General features: G+C 41.4%; 2 protein-coding genes across 4 annotated transcripts in view; one reads left to right on the top strand and one right to left on the bottom strand.

The window, feature by feature from the left end:
• On the top strand, window positions 1–11,191 carry ccdc61 (coiled-coil domain containing 61). 3 transcript variants are annotated; one of them, XR_535355.2, is made up of 15 exons: window positions 1–264; window positions 1,032–1,194; window positions 1,298–1,380; window positions 2,121–2,281; window positions 2,372–2,524; window positions 3,009–3,216; window positions 3,296–3,396; window positions 3,500–3,720; window positions 4,012–4,090; window positions 4,182–4,379; window positions 4,453–4,486; window positions 4,671–4,734; window positions 5,186–5,407; window positions 9,458–9,561; window positions 10,974–11,191. XR_535355.2 is itself a non-coding variant. In XM_008427550.2 (13 exons), exons 2-13 carry the CDS (start codon window positions 1,047–1,049, stop codon window positions 5,278–5,280), a joined length of 1,545 nt encoding a protein of 514 aa, XP_008425772.1. In that variant the 5' UTR covers window positions 1–264; window positions 1,032–1,046; the 3' UTR covers window positions 5,281–6,220. The 3 variants fall into 3 exon arrangements, 2 of the variants coding, with proteins under 2 accessions (XP_008425772.1, XP_008425773.1); XM_008427550.2 differs by lacking the exons at window positions 9,458–9,561; window positions 10,974–11,191 and having other exon boundaries at window positions 5,186–6,220; XM_008427551.2 differs by lacking the exons at window positions 9,458–9,561; window positions 10,974–11,191 and having other exon boundaries at window positions 2–264; window positions 3,296–3,378; window positions 5,186–6,220.
• The window catches only part of LOC103475723 (transcriptional regulator ATRX-like), a 24,175-nt gene continuing 14,456 nt past the window's right edge, over window positions 5,587–15,305 (bottom strand). Inside the window, exons 12-35 of the mRNA XM_008427552.2 lie at window positions 15,012–15,188; window positions 14,830–14,926; window positions 14,275–14,365; window positions 13,965–14,150; window positions 13,685–13,829; window positions 13,083–13,192; window positions 12,792–12,935; window positions 12,550–12,727; window positions 12,328–12,465; window positions 12,048–12,223; window positions 11,839–11,956; window positions 11,517–11,650; window positions 11,382–11,443; window positions 11,198–11,289; window positions 10,960–11,116; window positions 10,434–10,528; window positions 10,252–10,357; window positions 9,991–10,168; window positions 9,708–9,899; window positions 9,472–9,615; window positions 9,302–9,373; window positions 9,131–9,226; window positions 6,825–6,953; window positions 5,587–6,737 (exon numbers count right to left, since the gene is read on the bottom strand). Of these exons, the coding sequence (XP_008425774.1) occupies window positions 6,651–6,737; window positions 6,825–6,953; window positions 9,131–9,226; window positions 9,302–9,373; window positions 9,472–9,615; window positions 9,708–9,899; window positions 9,991–10,168; window positions 10,252–10,357; window positions 10,434–10,528; window positions 10,960–11,116; window positions 11,198–11,289; window positions 11,382–11,443; window positions 11,517–11,650; window positions 11,839–11,956; window positions 12,048–12,223; window positions 12,328–12,465; window positions 12,550–12,727; window positions 12,792–12,935; window positions 13,083–13,192; window positions 13,685–13,829; window positions 13,965–14,150; window positions 14,275–14,365; window positions 14,830–14,926; window positions 15,012–15,188 (3,104 nt within the window). The 3' untranslated portion in view covers window positions 5,587–6,650. The remainder of the gene's footprint in view (window positions 6,738–6,824; window positions 6,954–9,130; window positions 9,227–9,301; window positions 9,374–9,471; window positions 9,616–9,707; window positions 9,900–9,990; window positions 10,169–10,251; window positions 10,358–10,433; window positions 10,529–10,959; window positions 11,117–11,197; window positions 11,290–11,381; window positions 11,444–11,516; window positions 11,651–11,838; window positions 11,957–12,047; window positions 12,224–12,327; window positions 12,466–12,549; window positions 12,728–12,791; window positions 12,936–13,082; window positions 13,193–13,684; window positions 13,830–13,964; window positions 14,151–14,274; window positions 14,366–14,829; window positions 14,927–15,011; window positions 15,189–15,305) is intronic.

The following is a 15,305-nucleotide window of genomic DNA, read 5'->3' as shown; positions in this document are numbered from 1 at the left end:
GTATTGCGCTTGGTGAACAACAAGTCTCGGGAGGCAGAGGTAGATCAGCACTGACGAAGAAGAATTTAACGGTTCCCGGTTGTTGAACCGCTCTGGTGTCCGCTGTGGTTCACCGATGGATTACAACCTGTTTGGGACCTGAGAGCAATCCCAGTTTACTGCTTTCAGGTTTCATCGAGCTCTGTAAGCGAGCTCCTCTCGACGGTTTCCCAACAGCTATGCTTTGACAGCTTGACACGGTCAGGATAATCACTGCAACTCAAGGTACTGTTCATCTACAATTGCTTGTTTGCTGTGTTTTCAACCTGAACACGGTTACGCGACCCAAATGCGTCCCTTTTCAAGCCAAATGTATTGCAAATTTACATAATTATCCCTAACTATTTAGTGACGTCCGTGCTAGCTACACTTAGCTAACGTTGGTCAGTTAATTTGACTGCAGTGGACGCGGTAACAGTCGCTAGCTGACCGCTGGTCAGAAGCTGAAGATGAAAACATTTGCATATCAGCAGCTTATTATCAGCTTTCCAAAGCCTGTGTTAAAACAAAGTTATTGTCTTTATCAGGCTTTATATGTTTCAAGTTCACTTAGTTTAATGCTGCGATTAAAAATATGTTTACAGACTCGCTGTGACCAGAGAAAGTGAAGTGAAGCGCAATAATCCTAGCAGGACTGTACGCCACATTGATGATGTAGTTAATAACTTATTCCCTAAAATCATCACTTCCTATGTTAAATGAGTACCTTACGTTTTATACATATTTCATTTTTTACAGGACAAATGAAAATGTCAAGTCTTAAACACCGATTCTGCTCACTACTGCCCCATGTGGTGATTTTGAATAGAACAGAATAGAAAACTGGGAAATTTTATAGATGGATAAATAGAGGAAATTATTGCCTATTGAAGCTCCTTTTGTGTTAACTATAATGCAGCTGGCAGATAAAGTAACCAGTTCCTGTTCTATTTTATCAATCACTATTAATTTGTATTTGTTGATTAAAGACAATTTTGCATCGTTCTCTCCAGTGCAGGTCCAGAGAGATGGAAGACGGCTCCGAGTTGATGGAGGACATCGTGTTTCGAGGAGTGGAGTTTTCTGTGAAGATCGAACTGGATAAGAATTTGCTGATTGTGGAAATCTCTGACTCTGTGACAGCAGATCAGTGGCGGGGCGAGTTTGATCCTGCGTGTAAGTGGTTTATTTAAATAACACGTCATGTATGACACAGATTGTGCTTTGTGTTTATATTTATTTATTTTATTTTATTTTTTTTGCTTTTTCCTTCTGTTAGACATTGAAGATCTCACTCGCAAAACTGGCAACTTCAAACAGTTTCCTATTTTCTGCAGCATGTTGGAATCTGCTGTGAGGAAGGTGCAGTGCTGTATTTTTTTTTAGATATATCCTAACTGTTTAGAGCTTGAGTAGTAATGGTAGAAAGATAGAAACAGACAGGTTTGCTTGGGGCGACGCTGGCCGATGAGGAGGGTCGTTCACTGGAGTTCAGTGTTTCCAGTTGGATGAGAAATGTTCTGCTCTCTCGAGCTGACAGAGATTCTACATGTCCGATATTTCAAACGTTATTTGTTAGCTGCTTCAAACAGAAAAAAAATGAACACACTGAGGATAGTAAAAGAAAAGCACTCGAATCCCACCAGATGAACAAATCCAGTTCAAATTACTCGACATATAAAACAATTTTTACAAAATGAACAACAGCGTCCACAGACACATGTCTGCTACTTGTCTACATTGTTGCCTGATGTTGCAAATTCACATCAAACAACCACTCAGACTAACGCTGTTCAACACACAGAAGGACATGTTGGAGACACTTTATTGCCTTCTTACATGTTAAGTTATGCTTCTTTTAGCAACTAAGTACTTGCGTTTAATTTTGTTGAATTTGACATATTCAAATTAGTATTTGAGACTTCCTTTTGGAATTTTTTGAAAAGCAAAATAAATAAAGACAAAATTAATTATTTCAGACTATATGAAGTTAAACATGTGTTCATGCTTGTAACAGAAAATTATCTAGCAGTGTTTGAGATGCGTTTTTATCAGATGATGAAACGAAACGGGCTCCATCTAACTACAGTTTCTCTTCCCAGACGAGTGATTCCGTCACCCTTGACCTCCTGACCTATGCTGACCTTGAGCTGCTGCGTAACAGAAAAGCGGGAGTGGTCAGTCGTCCTCGTGGCCACCAGCAGCAGTCGGCTCTCACTGCCAAGCGATACCTTATCCTCATTTACACAGTGGAGTTTGACAGGTTTGGCTCTCCGTATGGGATGTCGTTCTGTCCTCCCTTGGACCTAGATTTCATTTTGAATCGTTGCATTTCATTGTGTTGTGTCGGTAGGATACACTACCCTTTGCCGTTGCCGTATGTGGGAAAGCCTGACCCGGCTAGCCTGCAGAAGGAGATCCGAGCCCTCAGGGCTGAGATCAGCGCGCTCACCTCCCATGGAGGCGGCAAGTCTACAGATCTGGAAATGCATCGGCTCCGACAAGAGTAGGTCGCTTTAATCTCTCTGTTGCATTCAGGAGTCTAAAGATGTGTAGGGTTTTCATCTTTTCTTGTATTTTTTTTTAAACATTTCTATTCTCCTCCTTCTCTATTCTGCAATACTTATTTTTGTCACATAAAATAAATCAGATTTTTGTTGGTTTTGGTAACAAGATGAAGTGAATATTTATTCGTCACACTTTGTGATGTGAGGATTTCAATGTTTGGTAATTCAACAAGAAAATTCTGTCCTGATGGTGAAAACAAACATCAGCTGATACTGAGTGTTGCTGGTTTTCAGCCAAAATTATTGTAATTATACAGCAGGTTTAATGCTGTAATTGAAAACATAAAACAATTTTTAAGAAGGAGAATGTTTCTGTAAAAGTACAGCAAGTAAATGGGTTTCTGTGAGTCCTTAAAATGAGCTAAAAAATAACAATAATGTTTTTTTTTGTTTGTTTTTTTGGCACCACTGTTTTCCCTGAAGGCTCGCTGCAGTGAAAGAAGAAAAGGAAGCCATGGCCAAGGCTCTGGAGAGACTGCAAATGAGTGGGAGCGGCTCTGGACTGGGCAGAGGAGACTGGAGGGTCAAAGACGTGGTGCGGACGCTGGAGGAGCAGCTCATCAAGGAGAGGGCCAAAAGTCAACGCTCCACTAGCAAAAGGTGCCAAGAACAGCGACTCCTAATGGAGCAGGTGAAAGTTCACTGGGTGAGATCGCTGATGTTTACTTTGTTTCTCCGCTGGTTTTTAACCTTCCTCCTTCGTTTTCCAGTTGGAGGAGCTGAGAGCTTCAGAGTGTGCGCTCCGCCTGCGGGTCAAGAGTCTCACCAGTGAGCTGGCGTTCCTACGGCGAGGGTTAGACAATCTAAGCGTGTACTATATCTTTACTTTCCTTCTCTTTTCATTCATTCATTTGCCTTCATTGTGGACGGAGCATTCAGCCCGTGAGGATTCACTGAGTGTTCGCGTTCTGCAGCAGAGTGACGCCCGTTTCGGGTCGCGTCAGCTCTCGAGTCGACGGGGAAGTCTATCGGTCGCTGTCGCGTGAGAGGAGTTCTGGGTACGGAGGGGTCAGGGCTCGCTCCGGGTCCAGAGAGCGGCTGGAGGACAGAAGACTGAGGTCAGGGGAGAGGGAAAGAAGGTCGGATTCGTCTGGACCACGTCCTCACATGCTGAGGCCGTCGCCTTCGCCCACCAGTACGTACCTGCTAATTATTTAAGGTGATGGAAAATATTGTTTCAAGTACAACTGGAGCACAGCGTTAATGCAACAAGATCATCTGGTGCCAGTTATTCATAGTTAAATCAGCAAAATGAGCAAGGATTACGTAGCCTGAGACAAAGCAACACTCAACAATTAAACTGAATTTAGAAGAACTACTCCATTTGTTTTTGCATGAGCAAATATATAATGTGAATGTCTTTATAAATTATTTTTCAGCCAGATTAATGATCCCCGATCTCTTGTACTGTCACCGTGTCTCGCAGGGTCTCGGGTTCCTCGCTTTGACCCGACTGCCTACATCCAGGACAGGCAGCGCAGGCAGAGAGAGGCAGAACTCAAAAAGTTGGTTCCTATACATTTCCCCTTCTTACTGACTGTATTCAGTACAGCAGGTGAATTTATTATTTTTAATTAATTGTTTTTTTATCGCCAGACAGCGGAAGGTACGACGGGAAATCCTGAATTCCCCGGTGCTCCCGGAGCGGGGCCGCTCCCGGTCCAGGGAGGCTTATCCTCAGGCGGTCCGGGCCGGAAGCAGAGGCAGGAGCCTGTCGCTGGAGCGCCGAGGCAGCAGGAACTCCTCTGACAGCTCATTAGCAGACATGGATGAAATGGCCAAAACACTTTTCAGGTACTGGCACTGCACTGGAAATGAGTCTTCAGAAAAGTGTCTGAGCAATTTTAATCCTTAATTCTCTTTACAGGGGAAGAAAACAGACATACAATGGACCTAATATGGTGAGTAATTAACTCGATAGTGACAGGGTAAATGTGGACTATGTTTGAGAAAGGGGGAAAAAAATGGATTAAATGAGGTTACAAAATTATCAGAGCTACAAAAACAGTACTTATGATTAATCCATTTGTGCCTTTTTTTCTGCATGTCAAATTAATGTGTTCTTGTTTCCATTTTCTGTTTCAGTCTCGAGGCCTTTTTACCAGAAAGCCATTAAGTAGCACTCCGACACACAGAATAAAAGACAAAGGTAACTTCATTAATTCATTTTTTTTTTTAAAGGGGCAGTATTATGTTTAGCTTTATGTCATGTTATAATGTTATTCCCTCTTGGAAAACACAACTGGAGTTGCTTTGATTCTTTCATGCATGTTTGAGAAATAATTGAATCTCCCATGGCATGTGCAAAACACTCTGCTCCTTCAGACTAGCAAGCAGCAATTAGCAAAAACCTGATGGAACTGCTCATCATTTGAGCTCATAACAGCTACTTCTCACTGAAACACTGGTAAAAACAATACCAAAGGATTAGCCCAATTAAAGAGACAGAGGCCCAATTTCAAGGTGTTAAATTAGGAAGTAAAATTTCTCTTAAGTCGTATATTTGATATATAAAGTTTAGCACAATGTGGCCGGAAAACACTTAATAAAGTCTCGGTCGATGCTATTTGTGTAGTAATCATTCGATGTCCAAACCACAGAGAGCTCCATGGACACTGGGGCTGAGCTGTCAGAGATCGATGCGAGGCTGCAGGCGCTTCAGGAATACATGAGGGACCTGGACACGGGACACTAGACGGCTGCAGGAGCCGTGTGTGAGCCAGGCAGCCGGAGGAGGAACACATCCTGGATCAAACGGGAGCAGCTGGTTGTGTTCTAGCGCCACTAAAGCTCCCTCTGGAGGCTGATCGCCATTACTGCAGGTATCCACAATCATCACTGTGAAGGTCACTGGACTGTTTTTATGTCATTTTTTTATGTCCTAAATTCTTAAATAATTTAAATGCGACTGATTCTGTGTGGAAATTGTAGGTCGTTTTAAAGTCGGCCAAACTTGTGCGTGTTTGCAGGCATTTTGGTTGATGTTTATTTTTATTTGGAGTTTTTTTTTTTTTTTTTTACTATTATGATACATTAAAAGTGCAGCGTTAGGTGTCCTTTTGTGTTTACAATTCTTCATCCGTCCTCAGTACAGAATAGGGAAGATAAATGGGTCATACGTCTCTCATCACAGTGTGCCGTCATAATATATACATTTCTACAAATGATCTCTGGAGATGACTAAATCTGTTGTTTTTATTGTCATGTTGAACATGGTCTTTCTCTCCAATGCATGCTGGGATAGATTCCAGGGGCAATGTCAAAGCAGATTTGCATGCTGCCAAAAGCATACATGTTAAAATGTGATTCCTGCCAAAGCTATGTTTTTCACAAGTTTTTTTTTTTCTTTTGTTTGAATCTGAAGGTTCCCAGTGTGTTTTACCATTATAACTGATTCACATGTGCATTATTATTGAAGTTTTACTTGTTTTGGTCCCATTTTGATAAACCCAAACCTTGTGTGGGAAAGTAACCTGAGCTGACTTAAAGCCGTTTACAAACCGTAAAATGGCCACATTTTTTTAACCAAATTGTGTGCAAACTGACTGTTACTGTTATTTTTGTTTTTCGTATTTGCCTTTTGTACCTCCTAAAGATTCTAAGAAATATAACCTTTGAGGGAAAAAATGCTTGTATTTTGTATCAGTGGTCTTTATTTCTGTCGGGAATAAATGAACACAGTTTAAGGGACAGGCTGTGTTAGTGGGATTTTTGGCATCTTGGGGTTTAAAATAAAAAAGAGAGCAGCACACTAAAAATAATTCACTTTAAATACAGATCAGAGGTATCAATGCAAAAGTACAAAAGTTTATTTTATGAGAAAAGGTTTTTTTAACAGGAACACTAAACAAATAACATTTGTGAACAATCTTAATTTAAAATGCACAGCACGTCCAAGTCAAACTGCTACATTGGCTTACATGGTAATTCAGCATAAAAACAGTGTTAAGGATTTCTACAGCCTGCAGTTATACATTCATTTATTTAGTGAAGAAGAAATGAAGCCAAGTGACTAAAGTAGCAAAGAACAAAACATCCGTTTTCGCGTTAAGGCTCGGATCACGTCTAGCCAGGCTGGGTTGAAGTGTTCAGAGTAACGGGACTCGCAAGAGTTCGTCGACTGTTGAGTAAGGCCTGAATCTGGAACGTGAGCTGAGAAAAGAGGATTGAAATGTGAGAGAGGCCATTTGTACAAACCTGTACTGACAAGGAACATTCGCTGATACACGAGTGACTTACGGACTGATGCTGCGCCAGAGAGTCTTGATAAAAGGACTGTGTGATGTCCCGTCTGTTCACGTCAGACTGCCTCCAGAGCTCAGCTTTGATCTGCAGCTCCGCCTCAGGTAGGAAGGGGTACTGCTGCCGCTGTAGGAGAAAAAACGCAAAGTCAATGAATATTCAAGAGGCGTCTCCTTCTATTGTACCTACTTTATTCAGTTCAGAGTCTTGTGATAGAGTGGATAAGAGGTGAACTATAAATTCTTTCTTGAAGGCCAGTTCTCTAACATCATTTAGCATCGAATAATGTAATTCACTACTTTAAAATGGACGTCAACCTGTCTACAACCGACTCAAAGCAATGAAAACCTTTCCTGCCGAGCTGCATGTGTTCATGTATACAGTCCTTTTAAGAGAATATTTTATAAAACTTCTGGCTCGTTGTATTCTCTCGTCCTCCCGGATTCAGTGATGTCATGCGTGGAAATAAAAGCCACAGAGATAACAGTCAGCGCTCCACTTTATACATTTACAGTTTATTCCAACATTTAAAAGTATAAAATCACATTGACAACATAGACACTCCAAACACTAAAACACATTCATTTACCTGAGACAAGTAGAAAAGTAGGAAAGAGAAAAACAGGAAAAAGGCAAAACACATTTTTTAGAGATTGTCATGCTCTGCGGCTGCAAATCTGATTAGTTCCTCTGGGGCCCATACTTTTATTCAAAAAGGGTGTTTTCTTTGTTTTAATTTATGCAATGAAGCATTTAAGGCGTGTTGTTCTCCTTGTACGGCTACAACTAGTTTCAAATTACTAAGTTGGGGACATTCGAAGCAATTTTATTACCTTCTGAGACCTGTTTAATTTTAGGGCTTCTCTATATAGACAAGGGAGACCAAAGGTCATTTACAGCAAGCTCTTCTAATGCCAGTTTGAAATGTGATGTTGCTCCTAATTCCTGGTTGGAACAAAGCCTCTAGTTTTACCAGAGCTCAACAAAAGGCCTCTTGATTTTATTGCCTTGCAGAGCATCTATCAAAACACAGATCCTTGTAATCATTTTAACAGTGGCAGAGAGAGTCTGGCACCGTCAGGTTATTCAGAACTTCTCCATCCTCTTAGATATAAGCACCGATTGGACGAATTAAAACACTTATAGAGTATTCCTGAGCACTTTCAATAGAAACACATTCATTCTAGACATTTTCTAATTAATGTTATACTAGTTTAGATTATGTTTGGCTCATTTAGTGTTACAAATTTAGCCTGATTTAGACCCTACCAGTGCTGTTAATATAAAACTACAAATTGGACTAGTTCAAGTCATGTTCATTTTAACTAAATGGTATTCTACTAATTAAATTACAATTAATTAAAGTATTATGCGTTGTTAGTTTGTTTTTCCTGAAGTTTTTAGTGTTTTTCTTTCTCTGTGGGACTTGTCTTCTCCCCTGCCTGTGTGACAGAGTTAATTTATGACGTGGTTAATTTCTGATAATAACAGACATTCTTTTCTGCAGGGCGAACTTAAAGCCCTCTTATTCAAACTAAACCTGATCAATCTACCTTTTTCACATGTGGTAAGATTAACTATTAAAAACTAAGAATATTACATTTTTCTCAACAGTCCTTTACTGAGTCGTTCAGATTTTGTCTTGATTTTAATGCTTCGGATTTAAGCTGATATACATTATAGTTCCCCTCCCAGCCTGAAAACAAGCTAATGCTGCTTTATTGCCGCTATGATGTCAATTAGTACTAGAACATGTGGTTAGCCATCAGTCTATTTCTTGCTGTTACATCTCCTGTATTTCACCCACATAAGGAGCAGTTCCTAAAGCTTACAAGCACCCCAAACAGGAAAATACAGGGTTTTTATGCTGTCTGAAAAAGTAGGAAATCTAAGTATTTTTCACATGTGGATAAATATAAATAAGAAGATCCATCCTCACTTGCCATTTCTTTGACTGTGTGAAAGTCAGTGTTTGTGGAACCAAGAGAGGAGTAATAATGTTTTGCTTGGTATACCAGACAAACCTTCACCAGTAACACTCTCTCCCACACATGTGATTTTAACAAACTCTTATTATGAGCCATATGGTGATTGCCCAGGGTGACATTAGAAAGGGCGACACACAACTACCATATCAAAAACAGAAACCATTCAGTTGTACCCTGAATACATTTGGAGGTTTTTTTTCTTGCTTTCATGCATGTGCAGACACTGGGAAGGTGGCGCCCCCTGCTGGTCATTCAGCTTAGATCGTGCTGAAAACCTCAGCAAACTAGCAAAGAAAAATATTTTAGTTCACTCACCAGTCGCAACATGTAGTCCTCTATAGAGGGAATCCTCATATTCTGCAGGGTCAGGAAAGCCAGCGACACATTTGCTCTGCTTCTGTTGAGTATTTCCTGCAAAGACGTATGAACGTTTTTTTTAAGATTCCAAATATAAGTCGTATCAGTTCTCAGATAATTTTTACACACCAGTAGCTGCTCATTGGTCTTCTTCTGCAATCTGTCCTGGTTTGAGCTGACTGGGAGTTTGGCTGTGTTTGACTGGTGAAAAACAAGATAAAACATTTAAATGCACCAGATATAAACAGTCTGACGTAAACTATGTCTTTATCAATCATCTTTTAGGATAGTAGCATTACCTCGGCTTCGTACTCGGCCCACGCAGCTTTGCGCTCGGCTTCGCTGAGCTCCTCCTCGTGCTTGTGGTCCAGCAGGGATTCGTGCTCATGGTAAGACACTATCCGGTCTTTACAGATATTTATCAGCTCTGCTAGGATGCTGTCCTGAGAAACAAACGCGTACGTTTAAAGTGGTGTAAAAAAGAAGAAAAAAAAAAGCTGGCCTTTCTGTGATCATTTGAAGATGGTGAAGTCACCTTCGGGAGAATCGGTGTCGGTCTCTTGCTCTTCTTAGAGTTTGGATCATCGAGCAGGTCCGGCTCAAATGTGTAGAGTTCAGTCAGCTCGTGGAAAGTGAAGTGTCTTTCAATCTGCTGATGATCTACGACTCGATTGGACAGAGACTGCTTGGTCACCTGACGATCGTAGATCTTCTCCTCCATGGTTCCCTGGTGACAGCCAGACCATTTTTTTTATTATTTGACGAATAACTTGCTAAAGCATTTATTTAGATATATTTTATTCAGGCCCGATCTTTACCTGAGCCAACAAGCGGTACACAAACACTTGTTTTAGCTGACCGAAGCGATACACCCTGTAGATGCTCTGTATGTCGTGTGAAGGGTTCCATGAAGCGTCAAAGATCACGACCCTGTTGGCAGCCACAAGGTTGATCCCAAGTGATCCGGCTCTCGTTGAAATCAGAAACAGTCTGCCACTGAAATCATTAAACATTTAAATTACAGCAGGGAATGTTTTGGTTTTTCTTTTTAAGCATAATCAACAAGGGACAAAGAGTACCGGAAGTTGTCAGCATCATTAAACTCATCCGCCCATTTCTTCCTCAATGAGGCACTGACAGAGCCATCAAGTCGATAGTAATCCACGTTTTTAATCCAGCTGCCCTCTGATTAGTTAAGAAAGCACAAAAATCATCAACAACCAAGAAAAACATCCAGTTAAAACGTCCCTTTCTTTCTTACCTTTCATGGATGATAATGGGTCTCTGGCGTTGTGAGAAGCTGCGAGGAAATCCTCAATCAGGTTCAGTGAGATCAAGGACTGACTGAACACCAGCCTAACAGGGTAAAAACAGGTTTGGATGTGAGGAACCATCAGAACGGCAGCAATGCTGATCAAATATACTGCTTATATATTCTCTTTCAGAACCTTTTGAAAGTTTTTACACCCCGTGAGGCAAACAAAGTGGCACATATGTGAGAAGCAGAAGGGAGAGGATGTCTAGTTTGAAAGGAAAATCTGCAGAGTGATAATTGTGTTTAACCCCCTTTACTAAGACAACCTTAAATAAAATAAAATGTCACCGCTGGTCTTCTAACATCATCTGATTTTAATTTGTACAACTAATTCTGTAAACAATGCGTCATCTTTAATGTAATTACAGTTTTTGATTGAATCAAATCATTAAAATCTCACGCTGAAGTTTTAGTCTGGCACATGAAGAAATATGTAAAAGTTCAAGGGGTTTGTTTTAAAAAAGAATCGTACACTTTGTCATCCAGGTTTTCGGCCATTCGGAGGATTTCAAACAAGAGCACCATTTTCCCAGAATGCTCCATGATTCTGGCGTCTCTTTCAGACAGCAGATGCCGGTACCAGGCTTCCACGGGACTCTGAGACCTCGAGCTGCTGGATGATTTCTCGCCTACAAAGAGGAGAAAAAGAGAAGAAACTCTGGTTGAAACTTTTCTAAGTTTTAGGATCAGGATACAGCAACATGTGATACCTTCCACCACTCGGACGGTTTGGGGTCCGTCAGTAGACATGGTACTGAGTCCATTGACATTTTGTTCAGTTCCTTCGTTCTGTTTCAATCCACTGTTTCATAAAAACACATTACAGGATAAAGAAAACTTTCTGATTATCATCAGAAATGCTTTTTGTGAAAGCATTCAAGAAAACCAATTCACCTCTCCGCCACAATCGTCTCTACGTTGATCATCTGAAGCTGATTCTTCTTATAAAAATTCTTCTGTAATCAAATAAAGAACATGAGTTAATCAAGGTCAAACCAGTGAAGTGTTGACTCAGTGTGGTTGCTCTACCTTCCTGCTTTCTTTGCCGAGATCGCTGAGGTAAAGACACCATGGATGAGTCCAGATTCGGCTGAGGACCTGAAAATCCCTGAAAAGGTTGGCACCAGTTTTCAGGGGTTTTTGCCTAACTGCTGAGCCCTCATCTGAAAATAAAAACATAAAAACATTTTCTATTAATATGATTCAGGTAAAACGCCTACTTCTGGAGATAATTTACAACGTCACAATTGTATTTACAATATGTTTAAAAAAGCAAAAGTTCCAACAAAAGTGAATCCTTCCGGTACGGTTTGATGGATTGGTGTTTATTTAGAGGTAGACATGTCCTTACTTGCAACTTGGTCGAGGTAGTAGCGATACAGCTTATACTGAAGTGGGGAGATCCTCACCAGCAGCACATACTCGTGTTTTGGAGGCAGAAACTGAGTTAGCTCAGAGTAATCTCTTCTCTAAGAAAACAGAAAACTGACTCAGCTTTCAGAAAGCGGAAACGTAGCATACAACTACCACCCAGCAGGTTGTTGTCGTTCTTCTTCTCACCTGCACACATCCAGCCAAAACCGCATGAAGAACATGAGCACGCTTCTTCATGATCCGCACGTCTCTTGGGGTGGAGTCGGCACACTGTCCGTTCTGCATGGGGTTGATGAAGCGGTTTCTGAACTCACTCAGGGAGCCCAGGAGGTTCTTCTTGATGAAATTTACCATGCAGTGGTCTGCAAAGGTACAACAGGTCAGAGGAGTGTCAACTACAGCTTCTAAAAAGTAACCTAGTTGGCGTGTTTTAGCCGTGCTAGCATTGTTTCATTTGAGGACCTACACTCAACGAGGTTGTTCTGAAGCGGTGTACCCGTCAGCACCACTCTCCTCTGGGTCTTGATGCCGTTCATGGCTTTAGAGACGCATGACGATTCATTACGAAGAATGTGACCCTCGTCACAAATCACAAAGTCCGGACCTGAAAAGAAAACGACAATAAACGAGGAGATGAATGGGAAATAAAGCCAGAGAGCGCTACATGATGGCCTTTCCTCTAGTGCACCTGGATCTACTAATACGCTCTTCAGCTCCTTGTTCCACTCCTCGTTGACGGCTTTGGAGTTCTGGGACAGGTTGCGGTACATGTCATACCCTATTATCATGACCCCTCCGTCTCTCTGCCACGTCTGCAGAGCTCTGAGACGTTCCGGAAGATGCTTCAGATTAGCCATCTCTGAAACCTGGATCAAAAGGTTTGTTTGTATCATCCCAACATGTGGACCGCCGGTCATTTCTCTGTCATACCTTAACTCTATCTTCTCCGAGGCTGTGCTGCCATCTCTTGAACTCGCTGACCCAGTTGAGGATGGTATTAAGTGGACAAACCACCAAGGCTGTTCTGAACTTCAGGTTTGATGACAGCAGCACTGTGTGAAGGAAGGCCACCACCTGGAAGAGAGATTGCAGATGAAAGTAGTTCAGGAAGAGTGCTGGAGTCTTTTTAATATTATGAGTTTAATATGTTTGGTTCCCTTCAACACTGAAGGGTCTAAAAATGTGTAATTCCCGAGTCCTGAAGGCATACATGTTCCTCACCTGCAGAGTCTTTCCCAAACCCATGCAGTGCGCCAGGATGCAGCCTGATCCGGGGGAAGAGTTGGCCTTCTTCACCGACTCACAGCAACTGTCCCAAATAAACTGGACACCTAGAAGAGCACAGCACCGATGTTGTAGGAAACTTTTCACTCGTGTTTTGTGACGTTCCTACAAAGTATAGAGGCGCGACCGCAATCGATTAGAACATGAGTGTGAAACTCCCACCTTTCAGAGCCCTGCAGCTTTTAGATGTGTTTTAAATAAATCAATGGCTGCAACTGACAATTACTTCAGTAATCGATTAATCTCATCATTGTTCCGTTAATCAGATTTTTAAAAAATGACTGTTTGGGACCCCTGGCTAATAATGTCACCAAAATGTTTATTTCAGTAATTCAAGTAAAACTAATTTCTATAGATCTAAGTCTGGTGACTCTTGAAGAACCGACTCGTCGGTTATCATTTGAATTAGGAGAGCAGAAAGCTAATATATTTCTCTTTTTCAAGTGAACGACTGAAATAAAATTATAATTAACTAACTCGGGTGCATTAGCAGCTAAAATCAGCAGTCAAATAGAGCGCGAATATGAGCACAAGCTAACCGTCCACTTGGTGAGGCTTCAGGCTCGTAACCAGGTTCCTGTGCACCTGAACGAGCGGCATCTTGGTCTCTTCGTCCTGGTCCAGGACCAGCTTGGTTGTGACGGGACATTCCACTTGAGACAACTCATCTGGGATTACAGTTATCTGGTAAGCAATGACAAACAATCAGCACATTTCTTAAGAACAAGAAAAAACACAGACCAAATCTATGTGAAGCCTCAACGATGCAACTACTAAGTTAACTTTCAAATTAAAAGTTTATAGGAATAATGGTTGCACCTCTCTCCAGTCCTCCATCTGTTGCGATCTATCCGCCAAACGCTGACGTCTCTCCTCTTCCTCTCTGAGGGCTTCTTGAGTCTCGGCACGGAGATTCTCGTCGTCAATAATTTTGCGGATCTTTTTGCGTCCTTTCGGGGTGCTTTTACTTTCACTGCTCTCCTCATTTGCAACCTCTTCGTCGCTCTGCTCAAGTTTCCCCAAAAAAACCCACAAGGTAAAATGAAAGACCTCATTTTCCTCAACCCAAAGGTAAAATCTGGAGATAAAGCTGTGAGACATGTGAAGTAGAAAGAAGTGATGCTGCTACCTTCTCAATACTGGAGTCAGACAGTAAAATGCAGGGCACTTGTTTGTTCAGTTCAAAACTACAAGCTGCTTCCTTTTTTCGTTTGCTTGATCTGGTGCAAAAAGAGAAAAGAATTAGACATTTCTCCATGTAAAAAATGTATCTACAATTAGAAGTAATAAAAATACTATTACCAATGTCTTGTTTTTTACTCTTTGATGTGCAATTTTGTTTTTATAAATCTTTTAGCTGCACTGATTTAAACGCGGGAGGACGATGATCCCAAACGGTTTAAAGCTACAAAGTGTCAGTATGTAAACATTTGAACCCGTTTGAGAAATTCAATGTAAAATTAACATTTATGCAACCAATTAAAAGTTTATGAAAAATACTGCTGCATGATCCTTTAAACCTGAAAAGTAACAGTTCAAATGTGTCTTTAATGTGATTTCCATCATGCGTTCATATGAACTCGTTTCCGGCAACACAGGGGCAACAAGGCTGTAACGGTTTTTTTATTTTTTCTTCGTTTGTGAGCATTTCTCTACCAAAGACGACGGTAAAAATGAAACGTACCTCTCGATCCCATCTTCAGCAGGATCATCCTCGGACTCGCTCAGCTCCTCGCTCATCTCCGTCTCTTCGCTACCTTCACTACAAGTCTCACTACCAGCTTGACAAGGGATAAAAACTAAACATTAGAGCAACGTTTACATTCCTCCTCCACCTACATTGGTGTAATTTGTGCGCTTGCTTACAAAACAGACGTTTCCTCCTGGTTCTTCCTTTGCTCTTCTGCATCCCTACTTCACCCTCAGTTTCTGTCTTGTCACTGGAAGCTCCCTCATCTAATGTGAGTTTGTGGCGGAGAAGATGGTGCCTGGACTTTGGCTCATCGAGCATGCTGTCTGAAGACTCTGAAACCAGGTCTTCTCCTGCACAGAAATATATTCTCCCATCATATCCACCTGGCAAACAGGCAGGACTCCAGGTGGATGCTTTACACTCAGCGCTGAGTCAGCACTAAAAGCTGGATTTGTTTCTTCTTACAA

The sequence above is a fragment of the Poecilia reticulata genome, linkage group LG14, assembly GCF_000633615.1.
Source record: "Poecilia reticulata strain Guanapo linkage group LG14, Guppy_female_1.0+MT, whole genome shotgun sequence".
NCBI classification, from domain to species: domain Eukaryota; kingdom Metazoa; phylum Chordata; class Actinopteri; order Cyprinodontiformes; family Poeciliidae; genus Poecilia; species Poecilia reticulata.
Note: the sequence above shows the minus strand (reverse complement) of the source record. Positions and strands in the feature narration are given on the sequence as shown.